Genomic DNA, 17,756 nt, shown 5'->3' with positions numbered 1-17,756 from the left:
AGGCATGTCACAAAAGGCGAAAAAACTATTCGCAGGTTAGATATTTGCAATTCACGATACGTACCTCAGATCGAATTTCAATGATGCAAAGTCCCAACCGAAATCACGTGACGCACAAACTGCTCTCATACATTGACCGATGCACTCATGCATATGCACAGGCGGTGGGCCCAACCAGCTTTGACATGTACGAGCAAGTACACCGGATGATCGAGACGGACGGTCAGATGAGGCTCAGCGCCAACCGGCAGGATCCGCATCCGACGGCCGGCGTCAGTTTGGCGGTTGGTCATCTCCCCCCGCACATGCCCCTGGCCCGCGCGATTCCCGCCACGGCCTGGAACACGGACAGCCACAATTGTGATCCTGTGGTTCGTAGCCACCCGATTCAATTACACGTGGGGCCACCTGCCGAAAAGGAGCCCACTGTCAGTGAGAATTAGCAGGTGGCCGCGTCGCTGTCGTTGGATGGTAGCAGTTGTGATCATGGGCGGTTGGGTCCGGAGCTGGCATGCCGTACTGGTCGGTGGGGTTTTTTTCAGAATCGCGCAAGTTGCTACGTGTGGCTTGTTTTGCATGGAAGCCCCTAGATGTTTCCTGGAGCTTTGATATTGTTTTGTATTGAGATTTGGTAGAATAGGAGTATTACATTCGTCTACATTTTGCTTTTTCAAATGATTTTGGTCTTTAATAAGGGAAACATCCACCACAACAAAGAATCTGCGTATAGCTAGTAGTAGGTACTACATTTGTTTTAGTTTATTTATCACCAGATTTTTACTGTAGTAATTTTAACATTACGTTTTTTAACGAAAAGTTTATAGATACTTAGAACTTTCATATCATTAGATTCATCGTGAATTATAATTTATTAGTATTGTATACCTTTAAGTATTTATAAATTTTTTGTAGAAAAAACTATATGATCAAAATTACTACAGTAAAAAACTAATGACAAGTAAATGAAAACGAAGATATTACTAAAAGAAAGATGGTATCCGCTTCACATTGGCTAGACAGCATTTTCGATTTGTGAGGGACATTATCTTGAAATAAAATCACACGGAAAGATCAAAATTCGTATTTTTAAAACTCCAATGAATTGCCTTTCTCACTGGTGGCTGTATTCACCCGGTTTCTCAACTTAATACATCGTACCATGTTGTTTGTGTCCCTCTACCCATTCCATTATCTTTCTTTGGCGGTCTTGCAATCTCGTCAAGGCAATTCCCGGAAGCCTCAGCTCTCATGCTACTCTTTCTGCACCCCCATTCTGCTCCCAATGCACCAAGCAGCTTGTCCTCCTTTTTCACCTCCTTCCACACTCAATCCCTCTCCTGCATCTCCAACACTATCGAGATGCGAATCTGCTGCCGGTGCCACTTACACCAAAAGCAGGCTCTATATATGTGATGATTTAAAGTTCAATGTTCCGCGCTACATGTTGAGAATTCTTGTGTTTTTGAGTGAAGAGTGTTCAGTCCAATTAAAGTTTCTTTTAACAGAATTGGAAAGAGAGCTGCCAAATTACATTAATAAGAAGGAGAACCCGACAGGCGACAAAAAAATATATACAAGGAAAAGAATAAGACAAGCAATAGGAATTCACACAGAAAGATAATGAAGTGACCGAAGTGCCGCGCACTTGCAAAGTCCCAACACATTGCTTCGTCCTTAATACGGTTGACTATAAAGGTTGCAGATTGTTGTCCAATTAAAGTTGTTAGTTTTGAGTAGAAAGGTACACTCAACATCAAAGTTCCTTGATTTTTATTAAAAAGTTCGAGAAAGCAAGTTCAAAGGTCATAATTTCAGATAAAAAGATTATGATTCTTGAAATAGGAGAGTTCAGAATTTGCACCCGAATCATTTGATGGTCCTTTTCTACTAGAAGCTAGGGTTGTCCGTGACTTGGGGAATCCGCGGGCCCAAAGCCATGGCCGTCCGTGAATTGGAGAACCCATGAACACTTGCGGAGCCAGAGCTGAAAGGCTGGGGGTCGAACAGAGCGGGCGGTGGCGCTCAGGAGACGTGTCACGTGGCAGGCAGGCGGGATCCATGAGCTCCCATGCTTGCAGCGTCATGTTCCTCAAAAACTTGCATACGGCAAAAGTGAGCTGAGCCTAAGTTGGCCGACACCTGCCTCCGCCCCTACCCAAGAAAACAAATTTGTAGAAGAGTGATATCACAAAGAACGAGTTAATTACCAAGATGCTAAAGGGGAAAGCAGCAATTTTTTCAGGCAGAAATATCGACTTCTCTTCTGAGACTAAAAGATTCACATGCTCGAAGCACTTGCTAATAAAAAACTCAAGACGGCGACTTCAAAGTCAGCAGCACCAGCCCCAGTTCCGTTATAAAAGCCGGCGCGGCGTCACCGCCGAGACAGCCCTCGCCCGGGAGGGAGAAGTTGGTTGGCACCTCGGCCTCTTCGCCTCTCTCTCTTCCATCCCTCAAGAATCAGGGTCAAGCCACTCCTCTCCTGCTAATTTCAGATCTTGCCTACCTAGTTTCACATTCTTGATCGATTAAGCCAACCCTGTCCTGAATCGATCGTTGTTCTCTTTCTCTCTCCCCAATCTGCTAAGATTTCTTCCCAAGAATCACCGGTTGTTTTGCCAAATTTTGTGTCCGGACTCCGGAAGAGGCTCTAGCTAGCTCCTGATTAGATCGAGATGGACAATGTTCTCATCGACCGATCAACCAGCGGCTTCGACTTCCGGCGGTGGACGGCCGACGACGGTTGCAGGAGCCTCGCCGTGAACTACCAGCCACCTCGCAGCAGCCACAGCTCCTTCCCTTACACTTCGCCGCTGCCTCCGTTTCAGTACACGCCCTACTTGCACCCTTCTCTGTCCCTCCCTCCGCTGCCTCCTCGCCGCCCGCCTATCCTCCCGCTCCCGCCGGCGGCGACCGCGGCCAAGTATGCCACGTCGCCGCCTGCCCCAGCTGGCGCCGCGAAGGGAAAGCCCTCGGTGCAGGCTGGGATGGCCGCGGCGCCGAGGAGGACGGGACTAGGAGAGTACAAGAGGAAGAAGCCGAGGGCACCGAGGGCCGGAGACGAGCCGCCGAGGGCGCAGCGGAGGAGGCCCTTGCAGCGGGCCGCACCGCTGCCACCGCCGCCGGCTGTGAACAAGGCGCTGGACGACCTGGAGCGCGAGGTGGCCAGTGGGTTCGTCGAGGACCTGATGCACGCGCTCGCGCCGCCGCCGAGCAGCCTGCCGCTTCCCACGTTCTCGCTCGTCAGGGCTGCCGCCGCCAAGGCCGCTGCGGCGTCGTGTGCCGTGTAGCCGGGCCTCTGGGCGGCACCGACACGGCCGCCAATGGCCTCCGGCGCCTACTTTGCCATCGAGTTTGTGTCTTTCTTTCTCCAAGACTTTTTCTTTGGATGGAAGAATTGCCAAGTTTTTCTTTAAAAAATTGGGTTGTGAACCTTTTTTTTATCTTTTATGAGAATTGTCGGGTGCAAGTAAACCTAATGTTAAGGTTTCTCATGGCATTCAGAGTTAAGTTCTTGATGGGGTCTGTTTTTATTATTGCCTTGTATCAAGAATTTTTTGTTTCACATATGAGTGATAATAATATGTATGTTCACCACTTCGTGATCAATAAAGGAGCACGTGGTTCCAGTAATCAGCAACTAGGAAACTGAGTGATTGCAAGGCGTGTATTTCATCAATGTATATGGGTTGGTCTATAAAAAAATCTCGGGTGTTTTCCTCCCTCCCACACACCTGATTTATCTATTCTTTCTCCTCACCTTTTATCATATTTTTCTCATGTTTTTTTATGAATATCTTAACTAATTATTGCTTAGCTAACTCCTAATTAACTATCTAGTGCACAAGATTTCTATTTATTTGCTATACCCACAGTAAAATGGGATAATTGCGTGAATCCAGAATTCCAGCTGTAAAGCCCAAGCAAAATGGAAGAAAACTACCACTTGACCATAGTAGCCTACAACGGGACCGACGTGTCAAATGGAACAACTCCTGAAGAGCCCAATGGCAAATGCATATATCATCTAAAGGCAGTGCAAGCCCCTAACTAGTAGGTTGCAAGGAGGTCATCGATCTGCATCCAAGGCATCAACGGAGGGCATATGCCACCACCATTTCGTTCACCATTCCTTGGGTTATTCAATGCCGCCACCATTAGAACTCCTGAACTATCATTTTTGGGATCACCGTGTACTTCACCATCGCAATGAAGGAAGGCATCAAGTTTGTATTAAACATCGTTTACTCTTTATCTCATATCCATACCATAATGCTCTTCCTCGAAAATATGCTTTGCTTTATTCTCTTCGCGATGTGTGAGTAGATCAATTGATGTGTGAGTAGGTCAATTGGGGATGGGGACACTTATATGTCATGTAGTGCAACCCTGTTGTAGATCAGGGTGTAGTCTTAGCTTAGTTTATATGTATGCAATCATTTTGTTTGTTTGCCGTACTAGCCATCATGGCACCACTAAAACAAATCTTCACAAGCCCCTGAGTTCATTTTCTCTCTACAAACCTATTTCTCCACCGCCACACTCTTCAAAACCCCTTCAACCTTCAATTTTAACCAAGTTTGACGTCAATCTTTTGCGTTTTTCAATTCCATGTCACATTCCCACAGTTTCTATCCAATTTATTTCATTGGATTTGGTCTATATTGCTCGTTCTTGTTCCTATTAAGTTTAAACCTAGGTTTTGCCAAATCTCTCTCTTTAGATAGTTCTGGTTGATTCTTTTTGGCAGAATTGTACCTCTTGTACCATAGATCGACCATCCTTAATCACTTCTTGGAAGACCCTAACACATTTGTTTAGATGAACCGACGAAGTGAGAGGATACATGCTAGGGCTAAGTTGTTCAACCCTAAAGAAATCGAGTGCATTAAGATGGTGCACACTCTAGAGAATGACTATGACATCATCTTACACTCGATCGCATAACATATCAAGTTTCACAAATATAGAGGACAACACATGCATGCTATGAAGTGGGTTGTCTTGTGACATTAAAAGCTCTGGGGATAAACATTGATGTGAGTGATATTTGCACTAATGCTAGACTTCATGCTTTACCCTTTTTTGATTTTCCCACATTTCGTACCTTACTCTTGAATTTCTTTGCACACTTGAGCATACGTTGGATAAGTTCGATACACTGAATGCTTGGATTAAATTTCATTTGTTTAATCTCATTTTCGAACATCACATTGATGAATATGGTGTGAGATGCTTATTTTCAATAATGACAATGGCCACACAAAATATGTTTGAGACCACATGGACTTCTTACAGGCAAAGAGAGCAAGGAGTATTCAAACCCTTGCATTAGTTATTTTCATTTAACTTTAGCAAATACACTCTTTGCCCGGGAAGATTGTCGCTCTATTTCCAGAATGCTCATAATATATCACACCTTGTTCCCCGATGTTAAACAATCTACCGGCATCAATCTTGGTGCCATGCTAGTTTTTCATTTTAGTCAAGGTGATCCTTACCTTAAGGTTTTATGTTATGGAGGTATTGTAACTATGATAACCATGTGTTTTTAGCCTGAGCACTTATAAAATGAAGCCTATTGGTGGTTCCCACTTACTTTACATATCTTATCTTAAATGTTCGGGAATGCTTATGGAGATTAGGGAAGGTTGCTATTATTTTGTTATTCCTAATGCTTCATGTCCTATACTTGCACCTACAACACACCTATTCTCCATCAAGGAAAGAGATTCTTATATTTATGTTGAGCAGAAAACCCAGGACAAGAAAGAAGAAAGAAGAAGAGGAAGTGGAGGATGATCACTCTGACAACGAAGAAGGTGGTGCCACAAGTAACTGCGTGCGATACAGTGAGGTGAATCAGCTCAGAGCAACGGTGGATGACATCAACACTACCACCAGTGCCATGCAACATGAACGAAGGTCAATTCATGAGCAATTCACCAACTGGTCCTTTGGCCGCACTCGAGGTGGCCACTCACCACATTAGCGATGAGCTCCATGAAAACCTTAATCTTTTGACCTAGCTCAAAATTAAAATCTTAAGCTTGCGGAGGTTCCCTCCCCCCCCCCCCCCCTTCTTTATTTGGCTAATAACTATCTAGTCACCTATTTGGAGATGTACTCTGCTCATAACAGGACTTGATACACTAATTTTCTTTTCTGCATTATAGTTGCATGGCATGTTTTTTTTTCTTTTTTCTCAAAACCCCCAAAATTTGCATGTATATTATATTAGATTTTTTTAATTTTTTTTACTTCCTTGTGTGTATGTTGTAGCGTTGCATGTCTTGTTGCACTTAACCTTTTGCAATAAGAGCACGGGATGACCGATCGAAAGAAGGAAGGAAATGAACTTAAAGAAAAGCATCAAAGGCCGAGTGCGAAAAATCAAAGGTATTCTGGTATGAGGTACTTGGTCTATACACACTCCTAGCTTCATTGTTGTAGTAAATAATCGTGGCAGTTAAATGATACTTAGAGATGAATTGCATGCCTTATTAGGCTCCACATTGCATAGTTGATGATTAAACTATTGTTCTTGAAATGGTTCTTACTAGCATGTGAGAAATATCTAGTTAAAATATTGATACATTGTCTTGCTTTACCTAAAAAACAATAAAAAGACGAATAATTAGAAAATGGAAAAGTTAAATTACCACAAACAATTGCTGAAAGGATAAGGCAATACTCTGTTAGTTGCTTACGGTTGTTCCAGCGATGAACTCTCAAAGGGGGGGGGGGATCTACAATCAGACTATGAGTAAAAGCATACTGTATCGATGATACTACCCTAGGTTAACATAATATAAGCCGATTCAAAACTTTATTTTAATATTTTTGTTAATAAACTCTAGCAATGCTCCTCTAGTCAATAGCCTGATGCACCATCATGGAAAAACATGGTAATCATGAGCACATCCACCAAAACCTCGGGGACCTCCAAAGTCCTTGCGGTAGGGCCAGAATAACATGTTTTCTCTTTATTTTCTATATCTCTCTTCGGTAGTGTTTTGATAGAAAATGCTAGGTGTGCTCATATATTAGTTAGAACCATGATAGAATGACAGGGAGATTCCAGAGATCAAAGTTTTGTGGTATAGAAGATTGATTTTTTATATAATTGGACAGGCATGATTCTTTGAGTAGAATCTTTCTTCTACAATTTTGCTTATGGCTGATTAATTTGGACTGTTGAAACCTCGGATTGCTTTTTCTCTAGCCTCACACTTTTAATACATCTTAAATTGTTTTCTATCATGACCACAATTTTTCTTGAGGATGAGCAATACTTTAAGCTTGGGGAGGCTGATACCATATTAAATAATTATTGCTCAGCTAACCCTATATTAATTGCCAAGTGCACAAGATTTGTGTTTTTATGTTAACTTCATAGGAAATGGGTGAGATGCACAAATCCAGGGATGCAGCTATGAAGAGCTCACCAAAAGTAAGGCAACCACACCAACCTCACCCTGTTTGGAGTTTCCAGCAATTTTGAAGGGGGCGGTACGATCACCTACGGCACCCGTACCGGCCTGTAATGATGTCCAACGGGATTGGCGCATCAATGCAACAAATTTTGTGAAGGATCCCTGGGCGAGTTCCTTCAAGAGGCAGAGACAAACCCTATTCTAATGAGTTATAAAAAAGGCATCGATCTGCATCAAGGGACACCAAGCCATCAGAAAAAAGGAGAGACACATAATGCACCACATACTCCATTTCAGACACCACACCATTTCCACCTCCATTCCAAGGGTTCTAAGCCATTGTCGCTGTTTCAACACCATATATCTCCATTTCTACCACTAGAACCCTTGTAAGAGGCTGCTGATCAAATTGTCCCTCCATATACTACTTCACATCCAAGGAAGGCATAAAATTTGTATTAAACACTGTAATCCTTATTTTTATCAATGAAATCATGTTCTTCCTCACATTTATGTTTTGCTATATCATTCCCGTGATGTCTGAGTTGTCTAGTCGTGGATGGGGGCACTTAGGCACTATGTTGCGCACCATTAGTGTAGATCAAGATGTAGTCTTAACGTAGTTGATGTATAAAAAATCATTTTTGTTCATATTTCTCTATTTTCAAGTTTAATTGGCCATAAAATCCATAAGATTTCACAGGTGAAGCCAACCACTACAAAGATGACAGAGTTGAGATCGGGATTCAATGATAGAAGCAGACCACCAGGTCAATGAAGGACTCTTGTAGGGGATCCACTACACAACCACCACACTTAATACAAGCACGAGGCAAGGATTCGTAGACACCAAAGGAATAATTGCCTTGTCTGATCAGGAATACCGGATGACAGAGAATACAGGGGTGTGTCGCCCAAGCGTTGTGCATATGTATCCACTATGGTAGTATTTTATTTCTGCATTTATTCTTGCAGATCAAATCCCAATTGCACAAAACCCTAGCTACATGGCATTGTCGTGCACCTTACCCTACTTTTATTAAGTTAATTCCGTTATTGTTTCTTTTATTGTTCTTTAAGTTAATTGTTATTTTAATTTTTGCTTTTTATTATTTCAATCAATTCCTCCCATATTATGACACTGTTGGAGAGATTTTTGTCGAGACCGGAACAAGGATAGTCCAACCTCTTACCATATATTGAGCTAGGAATCAATCTCAATACACAATGACTTCATTGATGATAACAAAACAATATTATTAACTTAAATGTACATTCATTCTTATAGCAGGGACCACTGAGGATCAAAAACAAATAAAACTGCAGCGGAAACTACAAAAAGTCTTCATCTTCAACCGGGTGACAGACAATCAACAGAGAACACACCCTAGAATGCGCCATCTTCCACGAAGTTTTTAGTATCTTCCCCGACTGAGCAGTATAGTGTTTATAGCAAGTGTAAGTACATGTCATACTCCGTAAGTTATGGTAAAAAAACAAATGGGTCTTGAACATAAGAATAAGGACAATAGGAGCATATTTGCATAAAAGCATGATTTAAGTAAAAACAATAATTTAAAAGTGAATAATTAAGTTAAATGAATAGTAAGTAACTAGAGCCAAGATTTCAACCATCTTGACTTAACCTTGGGTTCCAACCACCCGACCAAACCAAAGGTTCCGACCACCTTTCTCTAACAAGGGTTCCAACCACCTTTACTTAATCCACAGTTCCCAAAACCGTTGACCAACTATCTAACTACCTCAACCATAATTTTCATCACCGTGAACCAAACTAGACCATAAGTTATTTCTAATCATTTGAGGGTTCCTCGTCGCTCTTGACCACAAGAATGACTGATTAATTAGTTTTACACTTTGCAGAGGTTGTACATCCATACGAAGTGTCTTCCTGTTTTGCTAACTATCCGTTGGTTGATGAAAAACTCTTACACACTTTTGAGGTGTGCACTAGGAATCCACTACAATGCATTTACAAAGCCACTCCCAACATATGTCTACCTGCTAAGGTATCATCGTTGTGGGAGTACCCACTCCACTCAAGAAGCCCCCTCTTGCACCGGATAGCTTTAGGAAGTACACCCTTTCCTCTCTATACCACCATCTGGCCTATACTATATTGGGAGAAAACTAATTAATCGGTTAGGCCACACCCATAACTTGGCTTGAGGATGTACTATAAACTCGGAATGATCCTTAGGCCATCTCCAACCATTTTCCCTTCATTTCGTTCCCTTTCTAATTCCCCTCCCTGTTCCTATTTCCTTTATTTTTTCTCATCTCCAATAGCTTTCTTTTGAAGGGATTCGTGAAGAGAAAGGAGAGAGAATCCCAGGGTGAAGTGAATGACCTTGGAAATCCCTTCGTGAAGGGATCTACGAAGGAAAACCATTAAAAAGTTGAAGGGAATGAAAATTCCTTCGCGAAGAGAATTCATTAGAGATGGTCTTAGAATTAAGCAAGACTACTACCACCAAGATCCATGCAACCCGCACTAGTCTCAACCATCATCTTGATCAATTCCTAGCCTGTGTTACTAAAAACATTATCATCAATTTTATCTCAATTGCATAGTACCATTATCACATTTCGTTGAATAGTCATGGTTATCAAAACCCCAAGCTTGGCTAAGCACATTCTACCCTTTCCATAAACCCTCCAAAACCATGTCTACAAGGAAAATATGGAAAGCTAAGGATAGAGCCTATCTTGGGATTCCTAGCAAGATTATTAGTATGAAGTTTTGGAAACAAATCGTTTGCAAAAGTGGGTACAAAATACGTTAAGGACAACTTTCCTTCTTGGAGCTCAACAGGGTCTTCAACTCCTGGTCTTGAAAGCTTCTTAGTTCTTTCTCCGTGACATTGGTGTCTAAATGTAAAAATAAAACAAGGGCAAATAAACACCAAGGGCCAAATAAAACTCAAAATAGCTTAATTAGGTTTTTCGGTGAATTTTGGTGAAGGGAAACAATCAAGAAAGGATAAAATGATATTCTAAGGTTGAATTTTCTGGAGCCTTATGGTATGATCTAGGACTTTCTAGGATTTTCCTTGAGTTTTAGAGTTATTGGGATTTTATTATGATTAATTAGGAGTTATCATGATTTAATAGGAATTAACTAGATTTATTAGGAATAAGTATGAGTTATTAGACATTAATTGTAATTATTGTGAATTATCAAGGGTTAAATATGAATTACTATGCATTAACATGAATTAACAGGAATTAATGTGAGCTATTAGGAATTAACTATGAATTAATGAGTTAATGGGATTTAATATGCACGGAAAATATTTAAAATAGATTAACTAGAATTTATAAGTTTCATTATTTTACATAGGGAAAACTTTAATTAAAGCATTAGATATTTATTTAACATTTTTCATATTTAACTGAATTATTTTTTCTACTGAAACTCTATTTAAAGCTTTTCGGATTTATATTTACTACTGAAAACATGCTTATGACACAAGCAAGACATCAGCATGGCTCAAGGGTGACATCTGCAGTGGTATTAGATTAAACAAAAGGAAAGGCTGACTGGGCACTGCTGACTAGGACAACTCATGGGCAAAGGTGATCATTTGGTGCTATTGTGACGATAAGGTGGCACAACGACAAGGCTCACTGACTAGATTAAACTATGTGTTAGGTTTCATTAAATCTAGATCACCTATTTGACATCTAACGGCTGAGGTTCAATCAAACTAAAGATGTACTCATGATCTAATCCTAGCCATTACTACACAATTGGATGGCTGAGGGCTTTACCTAGTCCAAATCTAGCGTTCTATAAGTCGGCAGTGAGCTAGGCGCGACGGAGCTTGGCCGGAGTCAAGCTTGCAAATAGCGGTGACTTAGCGGTGATATGACACTATAGCGTCAAAATGGTGGCTCGCACCGAAAGAATGCAAGAATATCGTAATTCACGCTTTTTGCCAATTTATTACCTATTATAGTGATATATTGTTTTGACGCCAAGACCGATATATTACTAATATATGTCAAGTTGTGTTTGGGTCAGGTTCAATTCAAGGCTGCTTGAAAAGAAAGAAGACAAGAACAAGGACCCTGTCGAGATCAAGGGTTTGGAAATTATTGAGGATATAAACAATGAATTGATGTACAAGCAACTAGGAGGAGGAACACAAGAACAAGAACCTGATCAAGAGGCTAAACTTGCACGTGTGGCACATGATGCACATCCAACAAGGAAAAGAAGAGCAGTGGCAGCATTTAATACTGATCTTTCAGTTCCAGCCAAGCAAAGAGAAGAAAGAAACTTGTTCAAGTCAAGGAGGAAGAATTGCAGTCCTCATCCTCATCTTCTTCCGAGGATGGAGATGAAGATATTGAGATGGAGTTATCAGGGAGCTCATCCCCTGAATCAGCAGATGGTGAATAAGATGTTTGATATTTGTGGGGCATAGATTGTAACTTAGATACTTAATAATTTAGTGCTTGCTATCTATCTTGTTTGTGAGACTTTGAGTTGATGCATTGTTATCTTGGTGAAGTTGAGCTTAAAAGACCAATAGACCATATTTGTCTACTTTTATTGATAATGTTTCCTTTGCTACTATATGTCTCGTACTTTATCAATGTGCTTTGTGTGTTGATTAGTAAATCCGACTATGAAAAATTATGGTAAAATAGGTAAATATTCATAATATGTTTTAACATTTATCGGCCAATATATCATGCTATAATGCTAAACGCTAAGCAGAACCCCTGCCGCTAAGCGCCACTATACGCTATTTGCAACCTTGTCTAGTGTTGAGTGAAAATGCATTGAAGTGGTCACGGAGCTCCGATGAGTGGCGAAATGCGACTAGAGGATGTTGATGAACTCATTGGAGATATTGCAGGCATTGGGGAGTTGCATAGCGGATTGGCAATGATGGTGATGACTTGGGCATGATTTTGTGGTCGTCGATGACATCAATTTTGGCTCTGCAGTGGCCCAAATTCTATGATGAATGGCGGAAGGGGCAAAGAGAGTCCTATGAACTCGTCTAATGGGGATCCAAGCACCGGGAAGTTTCACAGAGCTCGGGCAACAGCGCTGTGCGGTGGAAGGACTTCGACGAGGTGTGGGTGGCGTGGGGGAGCGTTTGGGAGGCATAGCTTTGGTGCAAAAGTTCGGTGAGGTGGTGGTGTGCTCCAGGACATGGTTTGTGAGCTATTCGTATGGTGAGGGATGAGGGAGGGATCGCGGTGGCTCAGGCTAGGGTTTATAGTAGTGGCCTCAAATCTGCGTTGATTCTGCATAGGTCTGATGGGGTAATGCTTGAATTTGATTGAGGAAGTTGATATGAATCTGCTTAGAAACGCTTTAGGCAATTAATTCATTTGAAATTGTTGATTGCACGCGAGATTGCCGGCGATTGATTCGGCTTTGCAAGGATAGGGAACAGCCGAGGGTTGAAGATACGCTTGTCGGGATGCAGAGAACAAGATGGAGGAGGTAAGGGTGGGTGGCCGGTTGGGCTGCGCTCACGGGAGCGATGTGCACATGGGCTACAGATTCAACCCATAAGGGAAGAGAGGGCGTCCTGGGAGAGAGGAAGGAGAGGGGGGAATCGGGCCAGCTTGGAAATGGGCTGGAAGGAGGTGGGCTTAGCCAAGGTACGAGAAAGAGATCCAGGCTGAAAAGGAAAAACGTGAGGTTGGCTCAGCGAGGAGAGTGCTTTCAGTCCAAAGGAGAGAAGGGCTAGGAATTCAAGATTTCTTTTATTTTTTTCCATTACCTCTTTGCGGGATTATTTAATTCATTTATCTTTTTCCTTGCTGCCGTTATCTCATTTTTATTGGTTTCTGTTATATTATTTCTTGATTGGTTTTTATCTGTTGAACATTATTAGATTAATTAGTAAAAACCAATAAAACCAAGAAAAGACAAAAGCACCCTACTAAACTAAGAGGAAAACAACAAGCACACTAAGGGGACATAAGGAATTTAAATCTACACCAATTTTAGTTCATTTATTTATTTATTTTCTTCATGCATTTAAATTATGGAATTTGATCTATTACAATTTTGCAGAATATATATTAGTGCAACTCAGTATTGACCTTCATGCCTCTCTGTAGGATTGCTATTTAAACCTAATGTCACTCTAGGGAAAGAGAGTTTGCTGCTTCTTTTTGTGATATTGGAGAAGCATCCCTTCCGGACATCACCTTTTCGCCAAAGGCTCGCTCTCTCTATCATGTCCTTGCCCACGTTTCTTGCTTTTTCCTCGTCTTTGGCACGTCCCATTGCCGTTTTACGTGCACCTTCTAACTATTATACCCTTGTTTTCCTACCACTGGCCAAAATTGCCACTACCCTCATATATAACCCATGGGTTCAGCAGACCCCCACTACCCCCTTCTTACTCGTACAAAACCCACGGCTTCAACGGCGCCCCCGTTGCCCCCATCTCACTCTAAGTACAGGATCATAGTGAGCTCCGGGCCCTAACTCTATCCCCAAACCCTCAAGCACGAAGAAGGAATAATTGACGAGAGCACGAATCTTCAAGCACATCGTGGGGTCTGAGTTCGGGTGCTCAAAGGGGAAAAACTCTTGGTTATTGTATATGAAAGTTATATGTTTGTTTGAGATTAATTTGTTCTCAATTTTGCCAATATGGATCTAATCATCTTATCACTACTACAGAAATCACAATTGGTGACCGCCTATTAATGCAAATTTTGCTAATACTGGTAGTGATAAAGCATAATTGCTAGTTCATAACCACCAATGGGAAAAAAACTGATGAGTTCATTGGAACCAGCAATAATACAATTTATCAATATTGGCTCATACCACCAACCGGTAGTGCTACATCACCATCGGCTTTGTAGCATCAACCGACGGTGATAAGGAGTGTATCCGTGCTGAATTCTTCTAGTAACTAGTAGTGATGTATTAGTGTCGGTTCGTGATATCGACCGGCAGTGATATAACCTTTAGCACGTTCGGTTGATTACACAAATTGTTAGTGACATGGGACATGTCTCTAGAGAGGACGTGTTAGCCAAACTTAAAAGTTCAAAATTTAGACTAATTAAGCTTAAAAGTGCAATATCTTATTTTTATATGTAAGATACATTACAAACGAAGTTCTGGATTACACAAAAACAGATATCCTCAATGACGTATTTACGCCGTAGTAGAAAGGTCCTCAAGCTCCATCTAGAACAAATTAAGCCGAGCTAAATGCCTAATATAAATAAAAGTAATATAGCAGTGTAGAACAGCAGCTTCGCTTCCAGTCATTTTTTCTTCTCTTTGATACCTTTTCTTCTCCCAGGGTTCACACCCCAAAATGCTCAGTAGCTTCGCTTCCTTCCCATCCAAGCACGCAATTGCCAATTTCCGTTCAACGACTCGTGAAAAGTCACAGCAAATTAAAAGCCAAAGAATAGTCTCCAAGGTTAATTGCTTCATTCCAAAGTGTAAGTAGTAGCTAGCTTTACGGCTTTACTATCGATCATTTCTCTATAAAATCTCGCCATCGCGCATGGAGGAATCATAGCTCCATCGACACATGCAACCACAAATGGAGCTCGCATGGCCTCTCCTCCTCGCTGCTCTTCTCCTCCTTCCTCTGGGCTTCCTCCTGCTCTCCCATGCAAAGGACGGTAAGGCCCGGCGCCGACTGCCGCCGGGGCCGGCCGTCGTGCCGGTGCTCGGGAACCTGCTGTGGGTGAGGCACCGGGGCATCGACATCCTGCGCGCCATGCGCCGACTCCACGAGCGCCACGGCCCGCTGCTGGCGCTGCGCATGGGCTCCGACCTCCGGGTCACCATCTCCGACCGCCGCCTCGCTCACGCCGCGCTCGTGGAGCGCGGCGCCGCGCTGGCCGACCGCCCGCGGTACGCGTCCAGGGACTTCATGGGCCTCAACGCCGCCACCATCTCCACCTCCAGCTACGGCCCGCTCTGGCGGCTGTTCCGGCGCAACTTCGTGGCCGAGGTCACGAACCCGGCGCGGCTCCGGCTGTTCGCGCCGGCACGGGCGGCGGTGCTTGCTGAGCTCACGGACAAGCTGGGGCGCCGGAAGGAAGGAGACGGCAGCACCATCGCGGAGACGTTCCAGTACGCTATGTTCCGCCTCCTTGTAGCCATGTGCTTCGGCGACCGGCTCGACGAGCGCGCCGTGCGCGACATCGCCACCGCGCAGCGCGACCTGCTGCTCTACTCCTCGACCAAGCTCATGGTCTTCTCATTCCTGCCCGCGATAACGACGCGCATCTTCCGCAGCCGCCTGCAGTGCATGGACGACATGCGCCGCCGGCTCAAGGACATGTACATGCCACTGATCAATGCGCGCAGGGAGCGCAAGAAACTCGGCGCCGCGCCACCGGAGATCAAGGAAGCTACGACGCTGCCGCACTCGTATGTCGACACGCTGCTGGACATCCGGCTCAACGACGACGACGGCCGCGCGCTGACAGACGACGAGATGATTGCGCTGTGCTCCGAGTTCCTCAACGCCGGCACGGACACCACGTCCACGGCGCTGCAGTGGATCATGGCCGAACTCGTCAAGAACCCGGCCATCCAGGACAAGCTCCACGACGAGATCAAATTGACCATCGCCACCACCGGCTCCGACAATGTCTCTGAGGAGCACGTACAGATGATGCCGTACTTGAAAGCCGTAGTGCTGGAGGGCCTCCGGCGCCACCCACCGGGGCACATGGTGCTGCCGCACGTGCCAGCGGAAGACATGGAGCTGGGCGGGTACGTGATCCCGAAGGGCACGACGGTGAACTTCATGGTGGCCGACATGGGCATGGACGAGGGGGCGTGGGCGCGGCCGGAGGAGTTTGCGCCGGAGCGGTTCCTGCCCGGCGGCGATGGCGAGGGGACGGACATCACGGGCACGAGGGAGATCAGGATGATGCCGTTCGGGGCCGGGCGGAGGATCTGCCCCGGGATCGGGGTCGCGACTCTGCACCTGGAGTACTTCGTGGCAAACCTGGTGCGCGCGTTCGAGTGGGACGCCGCGGAGGGGGAGGAGGTGGACGTCGACGGCGAGAAGGCCGAATTCACCGTCGTCATGGCCAAGCCGCTCCACGCTCGGCTCATGGCTAGAGGGATCTCTTGATCGAGTGAGCGAGAGTGTGTTACGTGGCTTTGATTCTACCGTGTCAACATGGCTAATTGTAGCTTTGTGTGTGTAATAATGAATTAGTGGGGGCACAATGGCGTTGCATCGCATGCATTTTTATAAGATTGAACATTTGTGCGTGCAGTAAAAAAAACTACATTTTGACCGTTAATAATTCTTTACATATTGAGATTGAACATTTGAAAATGATATATTTAAATTTGTCTTATAGTAGCTCTATAATATTATAATTTTTCACATCTTGTGAAGTCGGTGTTTCTCAATGGTGAACTGCAAGAAGCTGTTTATGTTGAGCAACCACCAGACTTCAATGATGGCCAGGAGAATCACCAGGTATACAAACTCAAGAAAGCCGTGTATGGGCTTCGACCAAGCTCCAAGAGCCCGGTACGAAAAGCTTGATGCTAGCTTGATGTCTCTCAATTTTTCTAGAAGTTTATGTGAACATGGTGTATATACTGGCGAGATCAGTTCTGGCCGGTTACTATATGGCTCCGTAGAATAATCAATCACATATAATAGTTGTATGGTATTGATTTCATTGAATCATCAATTATTATCTAAAAAATAATGATACTTGTATTGCTCAGATGCAAAAATGTTATATAAAAAGAAATATAAACAAACATATTACACTTAAATTGTTCTATCCTCGTGAATTGTAAAATAATGGAAAAATAAAAATCTTGCAAACTAAATCATGTGATACCTCGTTGATTTATTCACTAAGTCCTTATCAACTTCTACATTTCAAAATATATTCATGGAATTAGTATGCGGTGACTACAAAATTTATAAGGTTCAAAGAGAGTTGATCCCTGAATAATAACCTATTCATATTATATTACACTCTTCCCTTATGAGTTTTTCCTATATAGTTTCTCATATAAGATTTTTAATAAGGTAATATCTATCTTATTCCTCTTATTTTCTAAAAGATTTTCGAAGGTTTTAATATGACCTATAGATCATAATTATTGTTCTCTATGCTCATAAATGAGTTTTTTCTTCCTAGTTTTCTCATATAAGCTTACGATGAGGCAATAATCAATATATGTCGTATCATTATCTTCTTACATTTTTCTATTGGGTTTTAAAGGAGTTTTAATGGCATATCAACATATTATTTTCTTCTCATTTTTCCCACGGTGTTTTGAGAAGTTTTCAA

General features: G+C 43.1%; 1 protein-coding gene across 1 annotated transcript; it reads left to right on the top strand.

Moving 5' to 3' along the window:
* Window positions 1-14,881: 14,881 nt before the first annotated feature.
* On the top strand, window positions 14,882-16,757 carry LOC133904161 (cytochrome P450 89A2-like). Its single transcript, XM_062345671.1, has one exon. The coding sequence runs from the start codon at window positions 14,999-15,001 to the stop codon at window positions 16,562-16,564; it is 1,566 nt and encodes a 521-aa protein (XP_062201655.1). The 5' UTR covers window positions 14,882-14,998; the 3' UTR covers window positions 16,565-16,757.
* Window positions 16,758-17,756: the final 999 nt, after the last annotated feature.

Source organism: Phragmites australis, chromosome 21 (assembly GCF_958298935.1).
Source record: "Phragmites australis chromosome 21, lpPhrAust1.1, whole genome shotgun sequence".
NCBI lineage: Eukaryota > Viridiplantae > Streptophyta > Magnoliopsida > Poales > Poaceae > Phragmites > Phragmites australis.
Note: the sequence above shows the minus strand (reverse complement) of the source record. Positions and strands in the feature narration are given on the sequence as shown.

What these genes read in the sequence shown, in the direction of transcription:
- LOC133904161 (XM_062345671.1), top strand. Translation starts at nt 14,999, where the DNA reads ATGCAACCACAAATGGAGCTCGCATGGCCTCTCCTCCTCGCTGCTCTT.